The sequence below is a fragment of the Carcharhinus amblyrhynchos genome, chromosome 33 (assembly GCF_965287045.1).
Source record: "Carcharhinus amblyrhynchos chromosome 33, sCarAmb.v2.hapA, whole genome shotgun sequence".
NCBI classification, from domain to species: Eukaryota; Metazoa; Chordata; class Chondrichthyes; order Carcharhiniformes; family Carcharhinidae; genus Carcharhinus; species Carcharhinus amblyrhynchos.
In genome coordinates, this window is record NC_137356.1 from 7,449,811 (window position 1) to 7,474,511 (window position 24,701).

The 24,701-nt window shown below is 46.4% G+C and overlaps 1 protein-coding gene across 1 annotated transcript in view; it reads left to right on the forward strand.

Annotated features, from left to right (window-relative positions):
- Positions 1 to 24,701, forward strand: part of rtbdn (retbindin) — a 64,686-nt gene that overhangs the window by 12,301 nt on the left and 27,684 nt on the right. The window contains exon 2 of the mRNA XM_080216364.1: positions 6,024 to 6,176. Coding sequence (XP_080072490.1) covers positions 6,044 to 6,176 — 133 coding nt within the window. The 5' untranslated portion in view covers positions 6,024 to 6,043. The remainder of the gene's footprint in view (positions 1 to 6,023; positions 6,177 to 24,701) is intronic.

Sequence of the window (24,701 nt, forward strand, 5' to 3'; positions counted from 1 at the left end):
TCTTGGACTGAGGTGAGGAGAAACTTCTTCACCCAGAGGGTGGTGAACGCGTGGAATTCACTCCCACAGAAAGTAGCTAAGGCCAAAACATTGTGTGATTTCAAGAAGAAACTAGATTTTGCTCTTGGGGCTAAAGGGATCAAGGGATATGGGAGGAAGGGAGGGGGATCAGGATATTCAATTGGATGATCAGTCATGATCAAAATGAAATGGTGCAGCTGGCTCATAGGGCCGAATGGCCTACTCCTGTTTCTAGTTTCCATGTTGCTATATACAAAGGGTCTTGGAAATCTGACACTCTCTCTGGGAGAGAGCCAATGAAAAGTTTCAAACCTGTAATCGATAGAATTTTTGTTAGGCAAAGGGGTGTGGAACCAAGGAGGGCAATGGAGTCAAGATTCATACTAATTGAGTTGCCAAACTAGCTCAAAGGGCTGAATGGCCTACTGCTGGATCGGTGTTCCTTTTTGTGACTTTTCAATAACCTGATATTTTATATTTCCAAATCACTTCCTCCTTGGTGTTGTAGTTACTTTGTCTATTTAGGAAGTTGAAACTGGATATTTTAGCACAGTGTTGTGTTAGAATGCAGAAGCCTGGACAAAGGCTTTGAAACCATGAGTCCAATTTTACCATCAAGTTGCGCCCGTTTTCAGAAACTTGGTAAAGTCGGGCGAGAGGAGAGTAGCACAATTCGTGGCGGGGGGGGGGGGGGGGGGGGGGGTCGCTGCCACTCTGCCTGAGATCAGTGGAGGAGGAGGTGAGGGGGAGGTGGGGTCCACTGCCACTCTGCCTGAGATCAGTGGGTGGGATAGGGGGAGGGAGGGGCCCAAGATCGGTCTGGGTGGCAGGGAGTGGTGGGGGGGATAAGGGGGTCAGTTATGTTGTGAGGGTAGGGTGATGTCTGTGGGGGCCAGGGGGGAGGCATTATCTGGCCCCGGAGGGATGTGGCAGGGAAGCCGCATTCTATCATTTTCCCTGCGCATGCGCACTTGGAGGCGCCGACCGGAGCTGCAGGATTTTGGGCGCGTTAAGCCCCACCCACAGGCTTGTGCGGCACAATTCAGAATCGCTGATATTTTTTCAGGCAGGGTGCGTATGGGGGCGCCTGAGAACCGGTCTAAACATCGGATCTGAAACACTCCCAGTTTCAAATCTGCCCAGCACTTAGAATCAAAATGGTAAAACAGGGCCCCTGGAGTTCAAATCCCACCACAGCAGCTGAGGAAATTCAATTCCAGTTTGGAAGATAAAGATAGTCTCAATAACAGTGACCATGAAACTACCAAATTGTCTTAAAAACCCAAGATGTCCTTACCTGATCTGGCCTGCATGTGACACCAGACACAAGTCAATGTGACTGACGCTTATCAGTCCTTTGAAATACCCTAGCAAGCTACTCAAGAAGGTTTCCCACCACCACCTTCTCAAGGGCAATTAGTGATGGACAATAAATGCTGACATTAAAATCCATATTCTGCTAATGGTTTTCTTTTTAGGAAGGCCCTTCAGACAATCTGAAGCTGAGGCTTGGAAATGGATATATATATATATTTACATAGGTTGCAGGTGTAATCAAGTTGACTTTTGGTCCTCTTAGCTAAAAGCAGACAAGTGCAGTTACAGTTGGCATCTAGGTCCCAGCATGACCTGGATGAGTCAGTCACTCCATAATGCCACAACAAGGACTTGCATTTACCTAAAACATCCCAAAATACCACACAAAAGTGTTACGAAACCAAGCTGCACAGAGATGTTTGACCAAGCTTCTAGTCACCTGTTCTAAGAGATAGGAGCATCTTAAAAATGTGTTGAGGGGTGTAAGGAAGGAATTCCAGGATGTGGGGCATATGTCACTGGAGGCAGGATTTTCTGGCCCTCCTCACTGGCAGGATCTTCCAGTTCCGCTGAAGGTTCCCCAGTAGCACGGCTGGCGAGCAGCGCAAATGCCCATTGACTTCAGCAGGACTGGAAGACCCTGTTGGCAGCCAATGGTGAACCGCCTCCACCACTGGGATCTCCCAGTCTTGGTTTTCAGTGGGGGAGCAAAACCAATCCTGATTTTCAAGAGGCCAGAATTGAAGAAACACAGAGATCCCTGAGGCTTGAAGAGCTGGAGGGAGATATAAAGATACGGGCTGGAATTTTCTGGCCATTCGCGCCCTGGTCAAATCTCCGTTCACTGCAGCAGGAAAGAGAATCCCACTGGTGTAAATGGCTGGAAAATTCCAGCCATGGACTGGGGGCGGGGTGGGGGTGGTGGGGGTTTGCAATGTCATGGAGGGATTTAAGAACAATGATGAGTGTTTTAAAACTGGGGCCAACTTAGGCCAGTGAAAGTGAGGGTGACTGATGAACGGGACTTGGTGTGAGTTAGGATAGGGCAGCAGTGTTTTGATTAAGGGGAGGCAATGGCCTAGTGGTATTATCGCTAGACCATTAATCCAGAAACTCAGCTAAGGTTCTGGGGACCCGGGTTCGAATCCTGCTACGACAGATGATGGAATTTGAATTCAATAACAAATATCTGGAATTAAGAAACTACTGATGACCATGTAACTATTGTCAGGAAAACCCATCTGGTTCACTAATGCCCCTTTAGGGAAGGAAATCTGCCGTCCTTACCTGGTCTGGTCTACATGTGACTCCTGAGCCACAGCAATGTGGTTGACTTTCAACTGCCCTCAGAAATGGTTGAACGAGCCACTCAGTTCAAGGCCATCTAGGGCTGGGCAATAAGTGCTGGCTTAGCCAGCGATGCCTCCCTGTCCTGCGATTGAACAAAGAATGGTCAAATCTCAGCAGGTCTGACAGCATCCGTGGGGAGAGAATAGAGCCAACATTTCAGAGCAAATCTGCCATCCTTACCTGGTCTAGCCTACATGTGACTCCAGACCCACAGCAATGTGGTTGACTCTCAAATGCCCTCCAAAGGCAACTAGGGATGGGTAATAAATGCTGGCCCAGCCAGCAATGCCCATGTCCCATAAATGAATTTTTAAAAAAAAAGAATGGGAGGGGGGAGAGAATTAGAATTGTGACAAAGCATGAGAGTTTCAGCAGCAACTGATGTGGGGCTGGAGTGTTACTAAAGGTTAAATCTGTTATTCTTGGTATTGAGGATGAACCTAAACCACTCAAGTTTCAGTCTTGCGAGTAATGATGTCATTGAACCTCTCAATTGGATTATTGTCTTATAATTTGCTTGGAAGTACTCATTATCTTCTAAACAACAGCATCCTTTGTTAATACGCAACACCAGATTTCAGAGTGTGCCTGCACTAGAGTTAGTCATGCCTTTCGAAAGTTTCTCAAACTCGCAATCCTCCTCTCCGAATGTTTAAACCCAAACTCATTAACTATACTTAAAAATAACATTGGACCCATCAAGGTTAAAAAAGTAGCTTTTCATTAAATGAGTTGTGGTGAGTTTGTAAATACCCGGGATGAGGTTTAGTCTTGGGAAAACTGGAACACTTGGCATGTTAGATGTTGCATCAGCAACGATTATGCCCAAGTCAGATACCATGCAGTCAGGTACAGAATCAAGCTCTCTCCATTCTGCCGTGACTTCAGAAGATCTTCACACACACGGTGCTCCGGGTTTCTCCCATAGTCCAAAGGTGTGCAGGTTAGGTGGATTGGCCATGCTAAATTGGCCCTTAGTGTCCCAAGATGTGCAGATTAGGTGGATTGGCCATGCTAAATTGCCTCTTAGTGTCCCAAGATGTGCAGGTTAGATGGATTGGCCATGCTAAATTGGCCCTTAGTGTCCCAAGATGTGCAGATTAGGTGGATTGGCCATGTTAAATTGCCCCTTAGTGTTCAAAGATATGTAGGTTAGGGGGATTGGCCATGTTAAATTGCCCCTTAGTGTTCAAAGATACGTAGGTTAGGGGGATTGGCCATGTTAAATTGCCCCTTAGTGTTCAAAGATGTGTAGGTTAGGTGGATTGGTCATGCTAAATTGGCCCTTCATTTTTTCTATTCACTCATGGGACTTTGGTGTCGCTGGCCAGGTCAGCATTTATTGCCCATCCCTAGTTGCCCTTGAGAAGGTGGTGGTGAGCTGCCTTCTTGAAATGCTGCAGTCTACGTGCTGCATTCTCTCCTGCTGTTCAATGATCTGCTCCATTTGCCATTAAGCTTTCGGAGAATGGTGGGCATTCATTGTGTTGTGGCCTTGGAACTGGACTGAGAAAGGCTGACCTCATTTCACAAGGGAGGGCGTCCACAGAAGAGCCAGATTGGAACTGCAACCCATCAAGTCTCTGTTCGGCACTCACCCAATGTCTCAAAAATGAAAAGCCAGTGTCTAACCCTGAACTGCCTTTTAAATAAGCAAGGTGACATACCTGACAGTGACATCAGTCCCCGAAAGAGAGTTTAATGATAAATAATACTACAAATGCTTTTGTGAATAACAAATGACATCTTTTATAAGCTATATTCACCTTTTAGTTAAAGTTTATTTGTGTCACAAATAGGCTTACATTAACACTGCATGAAATTACTGTGAAAATCCCCTAATCGCCACACTCTGGTGCCTGTTCGGTTACACTGAGGGAGAATTTAGCATGGCCAATGCATTCTAACCAGCACGTCTTTCGAACTGTGGAAGGAAACCAGAGCACCCGGAGGAAACCCATGTAGACACAGGGAGAATGTGCAGACTCCACACCGACAGTGACCTGAGCTGGGAATTGAACCTGGGTCCCTCGCGGTGTGAGGCAGCAGTGTTAACCACTGTGCCACCATACTTCGTTTAACTGAATTGTCATTCTTGGATGAAGTGCTTTGCTCCAATAGAGCCTTTAACCTCTTTAACTGCCAGTAAAAAAAGGCCAGAGTTTTTAGTGCTCCAAGTGTCCATGTTTTGAAAAATCAGTTCATTAAATATTTATTCATAGAATAAAATCTTGACGGAGGCCATTCAGTCCATTGTGTCTGCACCAACTCTCCAACAGACCATCTTACTCAGGCCTACTCCACACCCTATTCCCTAATCCACCTAACCTATACAGTTTTGGACACTAAGGGGCAATTTAGCATGGCTAACCCACCTAACCTACATATCTTTGGACAACAAGGGGCAATTTAGCATGGCCAGTCCACCTAATCTGCCCATCTTTGCACTATGGGAGAAAACTGGAGCATTTTGTATGTGAAACTGTAGCTCTTCTGGAGGCTAATGGGGCAAGGGTATAGGTAGCAGGGAGAATATGCAGAAGCTTTGGACCAGTCCAAAAAAGAAGGGAGGTGTGTGCTTAGGTCATAATTCTTGCCTCTGAGTCAGAAGATCAAACCCCACTCCAAAGGTTTAAGCACAAAATCTAGGCTGACACTCCCAATCAGGGAGTGCTGCACTGTTGGAGATGCTGTCTTTCAGATGAGATAATAAACCATGGCCCCAAACTTAGATGTTATATACATGTACATGGCAGTATTCTCTAAAGATGAGAAAGTTCTTCTCCCTAGTGTCCAGGCAAATAGTTACCCCTTCATTAAGATCATTAAAAACTGATTATCTGGCCATTATCACATTGCTGTTTGTGGGATCTTGCTGTGCATAAAGTGGGTGCTGATATTACAATGATGGCTACGCTTCAAATGAGCTCCATTAACATCCCGAAACTGTGAAGAACGCCAATCTTTCTTCTTGCCCAATGACCCTGCCCCAGAGATCAAACACTTGAAATTAAAAGAATTTGAAAAACAGTGTTCCGGTTCCTCAGAACAAAGCCCTAGTTAATGAGCCACATAACTAATCCGTCACACGGTATGTGTTGTGTCGTCATCTGTAGGGAACAAACTTCCTGCTGTTCTATAACCTGTCGGATTTGGAACACTTGCTCATTTCTGTTGCAATGGGAAGAATCAGAACCCGAGGATCAAACCAATTGATTTCTAGGGAGCAACCTTACACAGTACCCCATTTACCTTCCCGCATAGTGACGCTCCAGTAGTTGGCATGCAATTTAATTTTTAACGCGTTTCTAACTTCCTGCCTCTTTCCCTTTCAGGTCCGACACAAGGTGCCAAAATGCTGCTGGTTGCTGTCCTTTTGTTGTGTGGGACTGTTCGACACCTGGAAGCAACATGTCCAGCAACTGGGAGCCACAAAGCCGTCCCAAGCCCTGAGCCGGAGCTTCACGACTGTCCATTATATTTGAAGAGTAAGTGTTTGCATGCTACATACAGAACACAAACAGACCATTTGGATCAACTGGTCCATGCCAGTGTTCATGTTCCACAGGAGGCTTTGCCTATCTATCTAGGTGCTTGTTGGCAGGCGCAGACACGATGGGCTGAAGGGCCTCTTTTTGTGCTGTAAAACTCTGACTCTATCTTCATTAACCCCCATCAGCAAAACCTTCTATTTCTCTCTGCCTCCTCCCTTCATTATTTTCTCTTTTAATACATCCATACATTTGCCCTCACTACTCTCTGTGATACCAAGCACCACATTCTCACCACTCTCTGGATAAAGACATCTTTCCCGAAAAAAGCAAAAAAACTGGGAATGCTGGAATTTGAAACAAAAACAGGAAAATACTGGAAAAACTCAGCTGGTCTGCCAGCATCTGTGGAGAGAGAATAGAGCCAATGTTTCAAGTCTATAGGAATAGGTCCTATTCCCGTAACCCTACATATTTACCCTGCTAATCCCCCTGACACTAGGGTCAATTTTGTGTAGCCAGTCAACATAACCTGCACATCATAGGTCTGTGGGGGGAAACCGGAGCACCCGGAAGAAACCAACGCAGACACAGTGAGAAAGTGCAAACTCTGCACAGACAGTGACCCGAAGTCAGAATTGAACTCGGTCTCTGGTGCTATGAGGCAGCAGTGATAACCACTGTGCCACTTTGCTGTCCCATCTAAGGTCCGAAGCTAGGTGCATTTTCCAGCAGAAAGTATTCAATTGTCTTGTTAAGTGTTCACCATCAACTAAGTCAGGAGTTTCACAACACTAGGTTTAAGTCCAACAGGTTTATTTGGAATCACAAGCTTTCGGAGCACTGCTCCTACATCAGGTGAGTGGAGAGGTAGGTTCACAAACGCGGCATATAAGATAAAGACATCTCTCTACCTCTCCACTCACCAGATGAAGGAGCAGCGCTCTGAAATCTCATGATTCCAAATAAACCTGTTGGACTTTAACCTGGTGTTGTGAGTCTTCTTACTGTGCCCACCCCAGTCCAACGCCAGCATTTCCATCTCACGTCCATCAGCTACAGCTGTGACTCATACTTGACCATGTTTGGAGGACACAGTGATGAATAATGTCTATGTGTGAGAGAAACCTTTTCGAAAATAGTCACCCTTCTCACATAGCAAAGGAGCAGGCAAATGCTTGTCATTAACATGCGGAAGCCATCTGCCTTTACTGTCTGGCTGAAGAATTATCCCTGTTGATTACTTGTTCTAAGACATTAATCTTAATACTATGAGGCAATGATGACATGGAGAGTTAAATCCTTCTGCCCGGAACTGGCTTTATGTCCAAGGATTCAACAACAATTGGATTATTTCCTTCAAATGATATCTACTCTGCCATATGTCTTCATTTTCCTTTATTGTTTATTCTTTATTTGGGGTGGCACAGAGGTTGGCACTGCTGCCTCACAATACCAGGGTCCTGGGTTGGCTTCCTGTCTTGGGTCACTGTCTGTGAGGAGTTTGCGCGTTCTCCCCATGTCTGCATGGGTTTCCTCCGGGTGCTCCAGTTTCCTCTCACATTCCAAAGATATGTGGGTTGGTGGATTGGCCACACTAAGTTGCCCCTTAGTGTCAGGGAGACTCGTTAGGATAAATGCATGGGGTTATGGGGATAGTGGCTGGGTGGGATTGTGGTTGGTGCAGACGCAACAGGCCAAATGGGCTCCTCCTGCACTGTAGGGATTCTATGAAAAGACCTTTGCTGTTGAAATCTAGTCAGCGAATCCAAAGAGATGAGAATTCTTTGGATGAGATATCAAACTGATGCCCCATCTATCCTCAGAAATTCCCATGGCACTATTATCCCTGCTGTCAGGGCCAATATTTGTCTCTCAGGTCGTATTAATAAAAGATTAATGCATGGCACGGTAGCACGGTGGTTAGCACTGCTGCTTCACAGCTCCAAGGACCTGGGTTCAATTCCCAGCTTAGGTCACTGTCTGTGTGGAGTGTGCACATTCTCTTGTGTCTGTGTGGATTTCCTCAGGGGTACTCCGGTTTCTTCCCACAGTCCAAAGATGTGCGGGTTAGGTGGATTAGCCATGCTGAAATTTCCCCTAGTGGCCTGAGATGCATAAAGTTAGAGGAATTAGTGGGTAAATATGTAGGGATATGGGGGTAGGACCTGGAAGGGATTGCGGTCGGTGCCGTCTCGATGGGCCAAATGGCCTCTTTCTGTACTGTAGGGATTCTACTCTACATTCTATTCTAAGATTATTGGGTCATTCTCACATTGCTGTTGGTGGAGTCTTGCTGTGTAAAAACTGCCAGTTGCATTCTGCAAAGTTACAACTTTGACCATGCTGAAAGAATTCCATTGGTTGTAAAGAATGTCCTGGGGTTGTGAAAGCTGCGACTGAAAGTTGCTTTTCTTTAAAAGGGTAAGCATTGCCAACTGTGATCGAGTAGAATTGTGCATGTGGCTTTCTCACAACCCTTTCACACTGTGCCCTCCTAGCGTTGAAAATCCCAATATTGCGAAACACAGGATGGATAAAGTTTGGAGATTCCTGTGTTGCCCTTGTTATTGAACACCCTGACTTCGCGACTGTCTGCTCTCACCATCATGTCAGTCGATGTTTCGAGAAAGGTGCGTCAGAACTGGCTATGTTAAAAGGGACTCCGAGCCAGAATACGGTGAACGTAATGCGCTTAAGGCAAACGTTGTTGCCTCACAGTGCCAGGGACCCATGTTCACTTCCCAACTTGTGCGGAGTCTGCACATTCTCCCCCTGTCTGCGTGCTTTCCTCCGGGTGCTCTGGATTCCTCCCACAGTCTGAAACACGTGCTGGTTAGATGCATTGGCCATGCTAAATTTTAATTGTATACCATTGGATGGCATTATTACGGTGGCACAGTGGTTAGCATTGCTGCCTCACAGCACCAGGGACCTGGGTTCAATTCCCGGCTTGAGTCACTGTCTGTGCGGAGCCTGCACATTCTCCCGTGTCTGCGTGGGTTTTCTCCGGGTGCTCCAGTTTCCTCCCACTGTCCTATAGACATGCTGGTTAGGTGCATTGGCCATGCTAAATTATCCCTAAGTGTACCTGAACAGGAGTGTGGCAACTGGGGAAATTTCACAGTAACTTCACTGCAGTGTTAATGTAAGCCTTACTTGTGACTAATAAATAAAAATTATTATGTTCCTTTCTCCTAATGGGTGATGGTGATCAGGAAGAGTGGATTGGCCATGATAAGTTGCCCTTTAGTGTCAGGGACATTAGCAGGGTAAATGTGTAGGGTTACGGGGATAGAGCCTGGGTGGGATTGTTGTTGCTGCAGACTTAATGAGCCAAATGGCCCCCTTCTGCACTGATTCAATGGATATCTATGGATATCTAAGAGAATCAGGTTAGATGTTGACCTTCAGTCTGATTGAATCTGCACAGTTAATGAGTACTCTGTTTTTTGAAACTTTTGATTTCCATTGGCTGGAAGTTCAAGTCATAGAGGTTTACAGCACAGAAACAGGCCCTTCAGCCCAACTTGTTCATGCCGCCCATTTTTTAAACCCCTAAGCTAGTCCCAATTGCCTGCATTTGCCCCAACAGTGTCCAACGGTATTTAGGAACCAACATTGGAGAGAGGAGACATGAGCTAGAAATTTACCACCCCGCTCGCCATGGGAATTGGAGTGGGCGAGGGACGGACAATGGGAGGGTCTGTTGACCTCAGGTGGGATTTTATGGTTTTGGGACAAGCGAGGCAGTAAAATCCCACCTGTTAACCCATCTTCCAGGTTCAATTTGTACTCCAAGAGGTGCAAGAGCTTGGGTTACTGTCTGTGCGGAGTCTGCACATTCTTGCCATGATTTCATGGGTTTCCTCCCACAGTGCGAAAGACATGCTGGTTAGGATGCATTGGCCATGCTAAATTCTCCCTCAGTGTACCCAAACAGGTGCCAGAGTGTGGCAACTAGGGGATTTTCACAGTAACTTTATTGTTGTGTTAATGTAATGTAATGCAACTAATGTATGAGGAGATATTGATGAGATTAGGATCATTTTCGCTAGAGCTCTGATGAATGGGGGGGATCTCATCTAGACTTATAAAATTCTAAAAGGACGAGACACGTATATGTGGGGAGGATGTTCCCCATGGTGGGGAAGTCCAGAACCAGAGGTCACAGTCTGAGGAATCAAAGTAAACCATTTAGGATGGAGGTGAGGAGACATTTCTTCACCCAAAGAGTGGTGAGCCTGTGGAATTCATTACACAGGAAGTAGCTGATGCCAAAACATTGAGTATATTCAAGAATGTATGCTAGATATAGCACTTGGGGTGAACAGGATCAAAGGTTATGGGGAGAAGACAGGATTAGGCTATTGAGTTGGATGATCAGTCAAGACCGTAATGAATAGTGGAGCAGGCTCGAAGGGCCGAATGGCCTCCTCCTGCTCCTATCTTCTGTGTTTCTATGTAAGCCAACTTGTGACACTAATAAATAAATGTAAAAAAAAAAGTTCTCCTCGTGGACACTGTTGAAACACTTTCTCCTCATTTCACCATTTTGTTTTTGTCCTGGCCTAATCTATAAAGTGTAAACAAACCCTTAACTCAATGGAGGAAAGTGCTGAGTGCACCAGTGTTAACCTCATCTTCACTAGATTCTGTGGCAGTTTACCTCCTTTCTTGGCAGCAGATGAAACCGTTAAAATAGGTCCATTTGCAGGGGTTTCAATTTTCCTTCATTATGGAGACGACCTTTCGTTCCCCCTCCCTGTGTGACATTGTGCTGACCGGCATCTGTTTGGAGCTGGCGCTGTGTTGAAGATCCTCACCTGTCCCCTTAACATCAATCAGTTCCTGCCAGCAAACCTTTAATTGCAGCGTTATTTATCCTTCAGCTGAAAAATAGCTTTTTGTACAACCAAATTCTTTCTAGTTTGAAGCAAATTCAAATAAATTGATCAATTCGGGAGTGTAGACTGCGGCCAAAGCTTTGCAGTGTTAATGTAAGCCTACTTGTGACACTAAGAAATAAACTTATTAAAAAATGTTGATTGGATAAATTGGCATATTCAAACTTGCATAATTTATATTGCAAGAATAAGTGCAAGAATCAATGTTGTTGAGTGCAAAGAGTTTACCAGTCATTTTTAGATTTATTTCCCAGAGGATGTTTATCATATTCCATACGGAGGAATTTCCCACTTACTGTCCTAATGCAGACACACAGATATGCACAGACACACATACACACACGTATACACAGACACAGATACGCACACACAGATGCGCGCACGCACACACACACACACACACACGCAGATACACAGACAGCAGATACATAGATATGCACACGCGTAGATACAACAAACACACAGACATAGATACACACACACACACATACTCACACACGTGCGTGCACACAAATATACACACACAGATGCGCACACAGAGACACACAGACGTGCTTACAGATGTGCACATGCACAGATACACAGACACAAACACAAACACACACACATGCACCCAGACATACACGGAAGCTGGAATGAACTGCCTAAGAATGCGATGGAGGCAGGTTAACTGAGGCATCAGAGAGGGATTTGGGTTATTATCTGAAAGGGAAGAATGTGCAAAGCTATGGAGAGAAGGCTGGGGAGCGACACGAGGTGAATTGGTGCTTCAGAGAGCAACGGAAGACATGATGGGCCTAATGGCCTCCTTCTGTCCTGTAACCATTCTGTGATTCTGTAATCAACGTTCAGAGAGGGGAGGCAGGGGGATAATGGTATTGTCACTGGACGAGGAACCCAGTGACCCAGAATAATGCTTTCAGAACTTGCATTCAAATCCCACCGCAGCAAATGGTGAAATTTGAATTAAATAAAAAATCTGGAATTAAAAATCTACTGATGATGATGAAACCATTGTTGTAAAAACCCACCTGGCTCATTAACGTCCTTTAGGGAAGGAAATCTGTCATCCTTACCCAGTCTGGCCTACATGTGACTCCAGAGCCACAGCAATGTGGTTGGCTCTGAAAAGGCCTCATGGATGGGTGACGCCCACATCCCATGAACAAATTGTAAAAAGCCTCACTCGTCCATTTTGCTTTATATTCCAAGGAACGCCTGAGACAATTTGTATTACTTTGTCCTGTTAAGATCAGATAAGAATCATAGAATCCCTACAGTGCCGAAGGAGGTCATTCAGCCCATCAAGTATGAACCAACTCTTCAAAGGAGCATTCTGCCCAGACCCATCCCCTTCTCACCTTCACCTAATAACCATTTAGCCCAGCTAATCCCCTAACCTGCACAGCTTTGGATACTAAGGGGCAATTTACCATGGCCAATCCATCTAATCTTCATATCTTTGGACACTAAGGGGCACTTTACCATGGCCAATCCACCTAACCTGCACATCTTTGGAGTGTGGGAGGAAACCCGAGCAGCCTGAGGAAACCCTGCAAACACAGGGAGAACATGTAGACTCCACACAGACAGTGACCTGGGTCCTTGGCACTGTGAGGCAGCAGTGCTAACCACTGTGCCACCTAAGGGATTCAGTTGGGATCCTTATCTGTCTGTGTGGCTCAAAACCTCAGCAGAACTGGCAAGAGATTCTCAAAAGAGAAATGTGGTAAAGACAAAAGAACTTGCAATTAAAAAGCACCTTTCGCAACGTCAGGACATCCCAGAGCGGTTTCTATGAAATGAAATCCTTTGAAAATGTTGTCACTATGGTAACGAGGGAAACATGGCAGCCAATTTTTGCTCAAGTGCACAAATGGCAAATAAATGACCAGGATGTCTGGGGTTTTTTTAAAGATGTTGGTTGAAGGATAAACATTAGCAAGGATGCTGATAGAATCATAGGCTCCTACAGTGCAAAAGGAGCTATTCGGCTCATCAAGACTGCACCAACCACAATCCCACCCAGGCCCTATCTCCGTAACCCCATACATTTACCCTAGCTAGTCCCCCTGACACTAAGGGGCAATTTAGCATGGCCAATCTACCTAACCCACACATCTTGGGACACTAAGAGGCAATTTAGCATGGTCAATCCCCCTAACCTGCACATCTTGGGAATATGGGAGGAAACTGAAGCACCCACGCTGACACGGGGAGAATGTGCAGACTCCGCACAGACAGTGATCCAAGCCAGGAAACAAACCCGGGTGGTGGCACTGTGAGGCGGCGGAGCTCACCACTGTGCCACCCCCGCGATAACTCCTCTGCTCTTCTTCAAACAAGGTTTCTCAGCCTACTTGAGAGGGCTTTGGTTTAAGGGTCTGGTCCAAAGCATACAGTACAGCCTCCATCTCAGCCTATTATGTGCTCAAAGGTTGCACTGAGTCCCAATCCAATGTAAGAAGTCTCACAAGACCAGGTTAAAGTCCAACAGGTTTATTTGGTAGCAGATGCCACTAGCTTTCGGGGCTTTGCCCCTTCATCAGGTGAGTGGGGAGTTCTGATCACAAACAGAACATGTAAAGGCATTTAAATGCTCTGTTTGTGATCAGAACTCCCCACTCAACTGACAAAGGGACAAAGCCCCGAAAACTAGTGGCATCTGCTACCAACTAAACCTGTTGGACTTTAACCTGGTCTTGTGAGACTTCTTACCGTGTTTACCCCAGTCCAACGCTGGCATCTCCACATCATGAATCCCAATCCTACCCAAACCATCTGTAGTCGGGAGAAGTGAAGGTGAGAGAAAAAAAACTGGGAAATACTGCCCAGCACCTATGAAGGAAATATCAAGAGTACCACCGAGAGAGAGAGAGAGAAAGCAAGCTTGAAGTTGTGTGCTCACTCTTTAGGCTGGCAAGGGAACCTACACTGGGATCTAGAGGTTGCAGTGTATTTGGTATTAAGGAAGTTACGTTGACATCATTACCACAAAATAATCGCATCATCTGAATTACAGGAGGCGGTAATCGGAGCATTACCTTGTGTGAGTGGTGTTAAATAACTGGAATTAAGGAACTATTTTTACTTAAACCTTTTGCTTTTTGATGACCTTGCCTTCTGCCGGAAGAATTGAACGTTGGGGAGGGAGGCCATTAACTGAGCCCATTAACTGGTGTAAGCTGATTTCTTGTACTGGAGTCACCCATGAGTAGACAGTTAAAGACAAGTTGCATTTAGATAACACCTTTGGAACACTTTGCAGCCTACTTTATAACCCTCATGCAGCAAAGGACCACCCTATCTATCAAAAACCCTCACGATTTTAATTTATTTTGTTGGAGTGTAGCGACTGGAGGAGTTTCACAGTAACTTCATTGCAGTGTTAATGTAAGCCTACCTGTGATACAAATAAAAAAAAATTGTCACAAGTAGGCTTATATTACCATCATACAGGCAGTATGGTTGGTGCAGGCTTGGAGCCTCTTCCTGGGCTGTAATTTTCTTTGTTCTTTAACATTGCAGTGAAGTTACTGTGAAAATCCCCAAGTCGCCACACTCCACCGCCTGTTTGGGTACACTAAAGGGGAACTTAGCACAGCCAATGCACCTCATTGGCATGTCTTTCAGACTGTGGGAGGAAACCCTCGCAGATGCAGGGAGAACATGCAAACTCCACACAGACAGTGACCCAAGGCTGGGAATCGAACCTGGACTCTAGCACTGTGAGGCAGCAGGGCTAACCACTGTGCCAAATTTAGCATGGCCAATGCACCTATCAGCACGTCTTTCAGGCTGTGAGAAGGAACCGGAGCACCCAGAGGAAACCCACGCAGACATGGGGAGAATGTGCATTCTCCCCACAGACAGTGACCCAAGCCGAGAATCAAACTAAGGGAGAATTTAGCACAGCCAATGCACCTAATTGGCACATGTTTCAGACTGTGGGAGGAAACCGGAGCACCAGTGGAAACCCACGCAAATGCGGGGAGAATATGCAGACTCCACACAGACAGTCTTGGGTCATTGCCTGTGTGGAGTTTGCGCATTCTCCCTGTGTCTGTGTGGATTTCCTCCGGGTGCTCCGGTTTCCTCCCAAAGCTGGGAATTGAACCCGGGTCCCTGGCGCTGTGAGGCAGCAGTTCTCACCACAGTGCCCAATCTAACACAGCCAATCCACCTAACCAGCACAGTCTTTCAGACTGTGGGAGGAAACCAGGTCCCTGGCGCTGTGAGGCAGCAGCGCTAACCACTGTGCCACCGTGCTGCCCCTTTGAGCACCTTGTTTAAAGCAATGACCTGCCACTACGTGCTTTGATTGCCATCATTCTCTGACCCCCACCTTGTAAAACCAATAGATATTACACCCGCACACTGTACCCTCTCCCTATCTAAAGCTTATTTATTAATGTCGCAAATAGGCTTACATTAACACTGCAGTGAGGTTACTGTGAAAATCCGTGATCTGGCGACACATCTTCAGATCATGCCTCTCTCACCTTTACCTGCCCTCTGCCTTATCTTGTACTCTGATTACTTATTGATTTTGAAGAAAATCTATTTTGCAGTGAGGCTGCACGACATAAAAAAAAATAAAGAAATTGCTGGCAGTGCAGTTCAAATCGCAAAATCAATGGCCACATCCTGCTGATGTACAGGAACTGTTCAAGCTTAACTCCCTTTAGCTTATAACCTCATCAGAAGGGTTTGATTGAATTTCATTCTTGTAACTCATTGCTAGATATGAATTATTTACAGGCAACCCGTGCTTAAAGATTTTTTTTCCGCTTCTGTCCTTTCGATGTACTTAACTCAGTTGGGGAGATGTTCCGTAATGCTGGCAGTAGAGGAAATGTAAAGCATTTTGAGGTTTAACGGTGCCTAAATAAAAGCTGTGCGCGCTGAAAATGCTTAACAATCATGTTTGATTCTCCAAAGAAAACACTGCTTCATGTTTCCAGTGGATACTGGTTATCAGTCCTGTAAGCCTAATCTACTTCTAATCCACTCCATAACATACTCTTCTTGCCTGTCGGAAAAAGACTTGCGTCTTTCGCGACCTCAGGACATCTCAAAGCACTTTACGGCCAATTAGGTGCTTTTGAAGCACAGTTCTAATCTAGGAAATGCAGCAGCCCGTTTGCGCACAGCAAGATCCCACAGGCCGTACTCATTATCCATCTTTCAATTTCAAAGGGGTGGTACAGTCGTTAGCACTGCTGCCACACTGCACCGGGTGCTTACAGTAACACCGGAGTCTGCACATTCTCCCCGTGTCTGCGTGAGTTTCCTCCGGGTGTTCCAGTTTCTTCCCACAGTCCAAAAGACGCGCTGGTTAGGTGGATTGGCCGTGCTAAATTTGGTACAGCGGTTAGCTCTGCTGCCTCACAATGCGAGGGACTGCAGTTCGATTCCCAGCCTTGGGTCTCTGTCTGTGCGGAGTCTGCAAGTTCTCCCTGTGTCCACGTGGGTTTCCTCCGGGTGCTTCAGTTTCCTCCCACTGTCCGAAAGACGTGCTGGTTAGGTGCTGTGGTGGCCTAGTGGTTAGCAGAGTGGTTAGCACAGCTGCCACACAGCGCCAGGTTCAATTCCCAACATGGGTCACTCTCTGTGCACATTCTCCAAGTGTCTGCGAGGGCTTCCTCCCACAGTCCTAAAGACACACTGGTTAGGTGCATTAGTGGCACAGTGGTTAGCACTGCTGCCGCACAGTGCCAGGTTCAATTCCTGGCTTGGATCACTGTCTGTGCAGATTCTGCATGTTCTCCCCGTATCTGCGTGGGTTTCCTCCGGATGCTCCAGTTTCCTCCCACACTCCAAACATGTGTAGGTTAGGCAGATTGGCCAGGCTAAATTGTTCCTTAATGTCAAAGTGATTAGCAGAATAAATAAGTGAGGTTACGAGGACAGGACCTGGGTAGGATTGTTGTCAATGCAGGCTCAGTGGGCCAAATGGCCTCCTTCTGCACTGCAGGGATTCTATGATCTGACAATGCATTGATACTGATACTGGATGTAGTTGCACTTGTCAGCTCAAGTCTCTGGAGTGGAACCTGAACTCACAACTTCTGATGTAAGAGGTAGGAGTGCTATCCACTGGAGTCACGGCTAACTTACTGTTCCGAAAGAAAGAACAATTTGTGCCATGACTCCTGACGTTATATTGGACCTTCTCCTCACCCAATAGTTACTCAAAAGCATTTTCAGCATGGGAGCCAGGAACTGACACCAATTATAACTCCACACCTTACCTGCTTGTCAATAACTCTCTCCAGACCAAGGCTTTCCTTGTCTGTAAGAAGTGTGGAAGGGGATGTAATATTTATATAACTGGTTGAATAGTTTTGGGCCAATAATCCAACACCGGGGATTCAAATCCCACCAGGTTGAGAATTATAGAATCATAGAATCCCTACAGTACAGAAGGAGGCCATTCAGCCCATCGAGCTGACACCAACAGCAATCCCACCCAGGCCCTATTTACGCTGCTACTCCCCCTGACACCGAGGGGCAATTTATCATGGCCAATCCACCTAACCCGCACATCATCGGAGGAAACTGGAGCACCCAGAGGAAACCCACGCAGACACAGGGAGAATGTGGGGGCGGCACGGCAGCACACGGTGGTTAGCACTGCTGCTTCACAGCGTCAGGGACCCGGGATTGATTTGCGGTTTGGGTCATTGTCTGTGCAAAGTCCGCGCATTCTCCTCATGGTTTGACAGACCTAGCCAGGCACTCGGTTTCTTTCAGAGATGGCAGAATTTACCATATGTCAAGGAATGATTCCTTTTCAAAATAGGGACACCAGAGAGCTGAAGGTTGAGCAATCTCCCAGACCAGATAAGCTCCATCCTGGTGTGTTGAAAGAGGTGGAGCGCAAGACAGTGGATATACTTCGCAATCTATTAACATTCATAGAATCTCTACAGTGCAGAAGGAGGCCATTTGGCCCATCGCGTCTGCACCGACAACAACCCCACCCAGACCCTATCCCCCTTAACCCATGTATTTATCCTGCTAGTTCTCCCAGACACTAAGGGGCAACTTAGCCTGGCCAATCCACGCACCCTGCAAAGCTTCGGAGGAAACCGGAGCGTCCGGAGAAAACCCATGCAGACACGGGGAGAACATGCAGATTCCACACAGACAGTGGCCCAAGCTGGGAATCGAACCTGGGTCCTTGGTGCTATGAAGCAGCAGTGCTAACCACTGTGCCGCCCGTCGAGCTTCTTTCTTCTAATTGTTACCAGACAGTGTGATAATGGGCGAGGAGAAGGTTGACTTTGGTTATGATTCACCCTGCTCCGTCAGATAGACAAATAGTCTACCAATGATCAGTCTGGGGTAGAGAAGGAATGTGGGGTGAGATTCTCCAACCTCACTGCTGCATGTTTCTCACCAGTGGGCGGTGGCGCATTATTTATGAGGGTGGCACAGCGATTAGCACTGCTGCCTCACAACATCAGGGACCCGGATTCGATTCCAGCCTCAGGTCACCGTCTGTGCAGAGTTTGCCCAATCTCCCCGTGTCTGTGTGGGTTTCCTCTGGGTGATTTTGATTTGATTTATTATTGTCACATGTATTAGTGTACAGTGAAAAGTATTGTTTCTTGTGCGCTATACGGACAAAGCATACCGTTCATAGAGAAGGAAACGAGAGAGTGTAGTGTTACAGTCATAGCTAGGGTGTAGAGAAAGATCAACTTAATGCGAGGTTGGTCCATTCAAAAGTCTGACGGCAGCAGGGAAGAAGCTGCTCTTGAGTCATAAAATCATAGAAATCCCACGCTGCAGAAAGAGGCCATTTAGCCCATCAAGTCTGCACTGACCACAATCCAGGCCCCACCCCCATATCCCTAGATATTTACCTGCTAATCCCTCTAACCTACGCATCTCAGGACACTAAGGCGCAATTTTAGCATGGCCAATCAACCTAACCTGCACATCTTTGTGGGACTGTGGGAGGAAACCGGAGCACCCGGAGGAGACCCAGGCAAACATGAGGAGAATGTGCAAACTCTATACAGACAGTGACCCAAGCCGGAATTGACCCCGGGTCCCTGGCGCTGTGAGTCAGCAGTGCTAACCACTGTGTGCTGCTGTCCCGCCCCACGTTCTCGCTGTGTCTGCGTGGGTTTCGTCCGGGTGCTCCAGTTTTCTCCCACACTGCAATGATGTGTGGGTTAGGTGGATTGGCCATGATAAATTGCCCCTTTGGGGGGATTAGCAGCGTAAATAAGGCCTGGATGGATTGCTGTTGGTGTAGGCTTGTTGGGCTGAATGGCCTTCTTCGGTACTGTAGGGGATTCTATGATCCTACAATTCTAAACCTGCCTTGGTGGGATTTGAATCCCCAGTGTTGGATTATTGGCCCAGAACTATTCAACCAGTTATATAAGTATTACATTCCTATACACAGTACATACAGACAAAGAAAACCTTGGTCTAGAGGGAGTTTTTGACAGGCAGGTAAGGTGTGAAGTTTCAATTGGTGCCAGTTCCTGGCTCCCATGCTGAATATGTCTTTGTGTAACTATTGGGTGAGGAGAAGGTCCAATATAACTTTAGGAGTCACGGTACAAGTTGCTCTTTCTTTCAAAACACTAAATTAGCCGTGATTCCAGTGGATAGCACTCCTCGTATGTCAGAAGTTGTGAGTTCAGGTTCCACTCCAGAGACTTGAGTTGACAAGTGCAACTACACCCAGTGCAGTACCAAGGGAACAATGCATTGCCAGATTATAGAATCCCTGCAGTGCGGAAGGAGGCCATTTGGCCCATTGAGACTGCATTGGCAACAATCAGTTGGTACGTGGTCTGGTTGCCTCCCACAGTCCAAAGATGTGCAGGTTAGATGGATTGGCCATGCTAAATTGCCCCTTAGTGTTGGGGGACTAACTAGGGTAAACACACGGGCTTATGAAGATAGGGCCTGGGTAAGATTGTGGTCGGTGCAGATGCAATGGGCCAAAAGGCCTCCTTCTGTACTGCAGGCTTCTATGATTCTCTGCTCCTGCTACTGTCAATGGGAATTCCCATTGAGGTCACCCTATGTCTACAGGAAATCTGTGGGTATTGCCGGCAGGACCAGAGACTCCCTCTGGAGAATTCCGGCATGCTATCTGGAAGGGCAGTGGAAGCGGATTCAATGGCAATTTTCAAAAGGGATGGAGAATTGCCAGGGTTGTGGGGAGAAAGCAAGAGAGTGAACAAATATAGTAGCTGTTTCAAAGTGCCAGCTCAGGCACGATGGAGTGAATGGCCTCCCGTGCTGTAAGATTCCATATAAAGAAAATGGCTGAGACAAAAAACACTGCTGAGTTGCAGCAGATATTTAATCCTCCAGTCCCGGAGGAATGCGATACACTATTGTGTAATTCACGTAAACAGGGATTTGCTGTTCTGAATGTAGGTGCTTTAACCAGAGATTAGCAGGCGAAAGGTTTAAAGCTTGAGATTAGTGATGTAGAGATTGAGGGGCCTTCGGAGTCTGAGAAGCAAATACAGGAAAGGAAATCTCGACCTGCCGCTCACAAGGTTAAACAGACTTTGGTGTCAAATATTGAAGCCACTTGTGCCAGTTGACAGCAAGATTTAGTGCAGTTTGTGTCTGCGATTGTAAATGAAGTCATTGACACTAGCTGTTGTAGGTGTGTGGAAATGCCAATAGGGAAATTGTAGCTGACCCGCCTACCCTGTCCCCTCCAGTTATGATTCCTCATGTTTCCAAAGATGTGTGGGTTTGGTTGATTGGCCATGCTAAAATTGCCCCTTAGTGTCCTGAGATGTGTAGGTTAGAGGGATTAGTGGGTAAATGTGTAGGATATGGGGGTAGGGCCTGGGTGGGATTGTGGTCGGTGCAGACTCGATGGGCCAGATGGCCTCTTTCTGCACTGTAGGGTTTCTATGATTCTTATGTTTCGCTGTTGAGGGACTCGCAACCCACGCTACATTAGAAAGTCAGATCCCACTGCACGGATCAGAGCACATAAATCTGCGGGTGGCACGGTGGCACAAGTAGTCTTACATTTACACTGCAGTGAAGTTACTGTGAAAATCCCCGAGAAGCCACACTCCGGTGCCTATGCACGATGGAACAGTGGTTGGCACTGCTGCCTCACAGTGCCAGGGACCCAGGTTCGATTCCTGGCTTGGGTCACTGTTTGTGTGGAGTTTGCACATTCTCCCTGTGTCTGCGTGGGTTTCCTATGGGTGCTCCGGTTTCCTCCCACAGTCCAAAAAGATATGCTGGTTAGGTGCTAAATTCTCCCTCAGTGTACCTGAACAGGCGCCCGGAGTAGTGCCATTTCAGATACACAAGTGGCGACTACAGGGTTTTCACAGTAACTTAATGCAGTGTAAATGTAAGCCTACTTGTGACACTAATAAATAAATTTTGGTTGACATTCCCGTAGAATCTCTATAGTGCAGAAGGAGGCAATTCAGCCCATTGAGGCTGCACCAACAACAATCCCACCCAGGCCCTATACCCATAAGTCCATGCATTTACTCCGGTAACTCCCCTGACACTAAGGGGCAATTTAGCACCTAATCGACACATCTTTGGACTGTAAGAGGAAACCGGAGCACGCAGAGGAAACCCACACAGACATAGGGAAAACGTGCAAACTCCACACAGACAGTGACCCAAGCTGGGAATCCGAACCCAGGTCCCTGGCGCTGTGAAGCAGTAGTGCTAACCAGTGTGTTACTGTGCCACCCTAGGATTCAAGCAGGGAGTTCAAACTCTAGCAAGCCAACCTCAGTTGCCTGCCTGAAGTCATCACTGTCATATAAAATCCTGTTGATACATAGCAAATACAAGTGTAGTAGGCCATTTGGCCCCTTGAGCCTGCAGAGCCTGTTCAACTCTTTGAGCCTGGTTCAAAGATGGGCAGGAGAGTTATCCCTTGTGTCTTGGGCAAAGCTAATTCCTCAACTAACATATTTTAAAGAAAAAATAATGATCTGATCACTAACACATTGCTGTTTCTTGCAGCTTCCGGTGCATACATGTTTTTTTCCTTGAAGTTATTCTTTCCTAAGATATGAACATCACTGGCAAGATCAGCATTTGTTACCCCTCCCTAATTGCCCTTGAATTGAGTAGCTCTCTAGGCTATGTCAGAGGTCAGTTAAGAGTCAGTCACATTGTTGTCATATTACCACCTAGATTGGAGGTGGTGATGTAAGGGGTGGCATGGTGGCCCAGTGGTCAGCACTGCTGCCTCGCAGCTTCAGGGGCCTGGGTTCAATTCCCGGGTCACTGTTTGTGTGGAATTTCAACATTCTCCCTTGGTCTGCGTGGATTTCCTTTGGGTGCTCCCACAGTCTGAAAGATGTGCTGGTTAGGTGTGTTGGCCGTGCTAATTTCTCCCTTAGTGTCCAAAGACATACTGGTTAGGTGCATTGGCCGTGCTAAATTCTCCTTCAGTGTACCCAAACAGGTGCCAGAGTGTGGAGACTAGGGGATTTTCACAGTAACTTCATTGTAGTGTTAATGTAAGCCCACTTGTGACAAATAAATAAACTACAGCGTTTTTTTAGTAGTATTGTCACTGCTAGTAATCCAAAAACCTAATGCTCTGGGGACCTTGAATCCCAGCATGGTGGAATTTGGAATGAAGATCATGTGTGGATTGTCATAAAAACCCATTTGGTTCATTAATGCCCTTTAGGGAAGGAAATCTGCCTTCCTTACCCGATCTGGCCTACATATGACTCCAGAGCCACAGCAATGTGGTTGACTCTTAAATGCCCTCTGAAATGACCTAGCAAGCCACTCAGTTCAAGGGTAATTAAGGATGGGCAATAAATGCTGGCCCAAAAAATGAGGCCCATATTCCATGAATGAAGATAAAAAGACAATCTCCTATCATGTTTTTAATTGACTGCAATATTTCCTACACTGCAAAGTATGTCAATGGCCAGGAAGCATATTTAGATGATCTAAGTTGGTCACAGCAGGTTTTTTTTAAAATGTTCTTTGTTGCTTCTTTTCCCGTAATGTTCACACAAAGACGGAGTACTGATGGTCTTGTGGTATTATCATTAGACTATTAGTTGCTCAATTTAGCTAACGTTTTGGGGACCTGTGTTCAAATCCTGCCACGGCAGATAGTGGAATTTGAATTCAATAAAAAAAATCTAGAATTAAGAATCTATTGGTAACGAAGGGAATATTCTTTTTCAATGTTGGGACAGTATAGAATCATAAAATCTCAGCAGTGCCGGAGGAGGCCATTCAGCCCATCGAGCCTGCACCAACAACAATCCCAGCCAGACCCTATCGCTGTCAACCCACACATTTACCCTGCCAGTCCCCCTGACACTGAGGGGCAATTTAGCCTGGCCAATTTGCCTAACCCACACAACTTTGGACTGTGGGAGGAAGCCGGAGCACCCGGAGGAAACCCAGGCAGACACGGGGAGAATGTGCAAACTTCACACAGACAGTCACCCATTGTTGGAAAAACCCATCTGGCTCACTAATGTCCTTTTGGGGAGCAAAACTGCCATCCTGACCTGGTCTGGCCTACACGTGACTCCAGATTCGCAGCAATGTGGTTGACTCTCAACTGTCCCTAGGCAACTAGGGATGGGCAATAAATGCTGGCCCAGCCAGCGATGCCCATGAATGAATAAAAGAGAAAGCTATGCCGCATTAGCAGCCTTGTTCCCAGGTTTTGGCATGGTCTAGTTGTTTTGTCACTTAAAAGAAGGTAGCTCTGTCTATCATTCCCGTGTGAGGCTCATATAGCATAGTGACAGTTCACTGCAGTGAGAAATGTAAATGTAAACAGCCCAAATCACATCCATTTATTTGTGCTTTCTGACCTTGAGTGGAGGAGAAAGATTTGCCAATTGCAATGCTTGAGAACTGAATGCAGAGAGAGAGAGAGAGAGAATTTTATGTCTCACTCTGGGGGGAAATAAAACCCACTGAAGCTGAATTGTGAGAAATTATCCTAAAAAGATCTGGGTCGTGGTACAGGCTGCAGCCAAAAACAGTCAATAAGGGAGGACACACAGCAACCCCACCCAACCGTAACAGAAAACTCAGTGTTACGATAACGTGACCAGAACTCCACCAGGCATGGTCGCTCTGCCAATCACATCAGGGTGTACAATCGATTTCTCAAGGTGATGACAACTTGCAGTGTAACTAACCAATTTAAAAGTGAGCTGATCTGCACTGATCGCGTTGACGATAAAAGCAAAATCCTGTGGATGCTGGAAATCTGGAATCTTTCAGATTGAAGATATTCCTTCATTTATACCTGAACTCCCCAACTTCAGCTGGTTAACAATACTGTGATACTACTAATCTGGGTTGACATGGGGGGCGGGGGGGGAAGGCAGGAGGTAATGTCAGACAGCGTCCCCTGTATCTGATTCATATCTACCTCCAAAAGCCTTCCTCTTCATTTGCACTTGTGTGAGAAATGGGGTCAGGGGTTTTAACGTGACTAAGCTTGAAGAGTAGAATCCATACAGTGCAGAATGAGGCCATCCAACCCATCGAAGCTGCACCGACTCTCCGAAAGTGTACCTTAGCCAGGCCCACCCCGGATGTCCTATCCCCTTCACCCCACACATTTAGCTTGGCT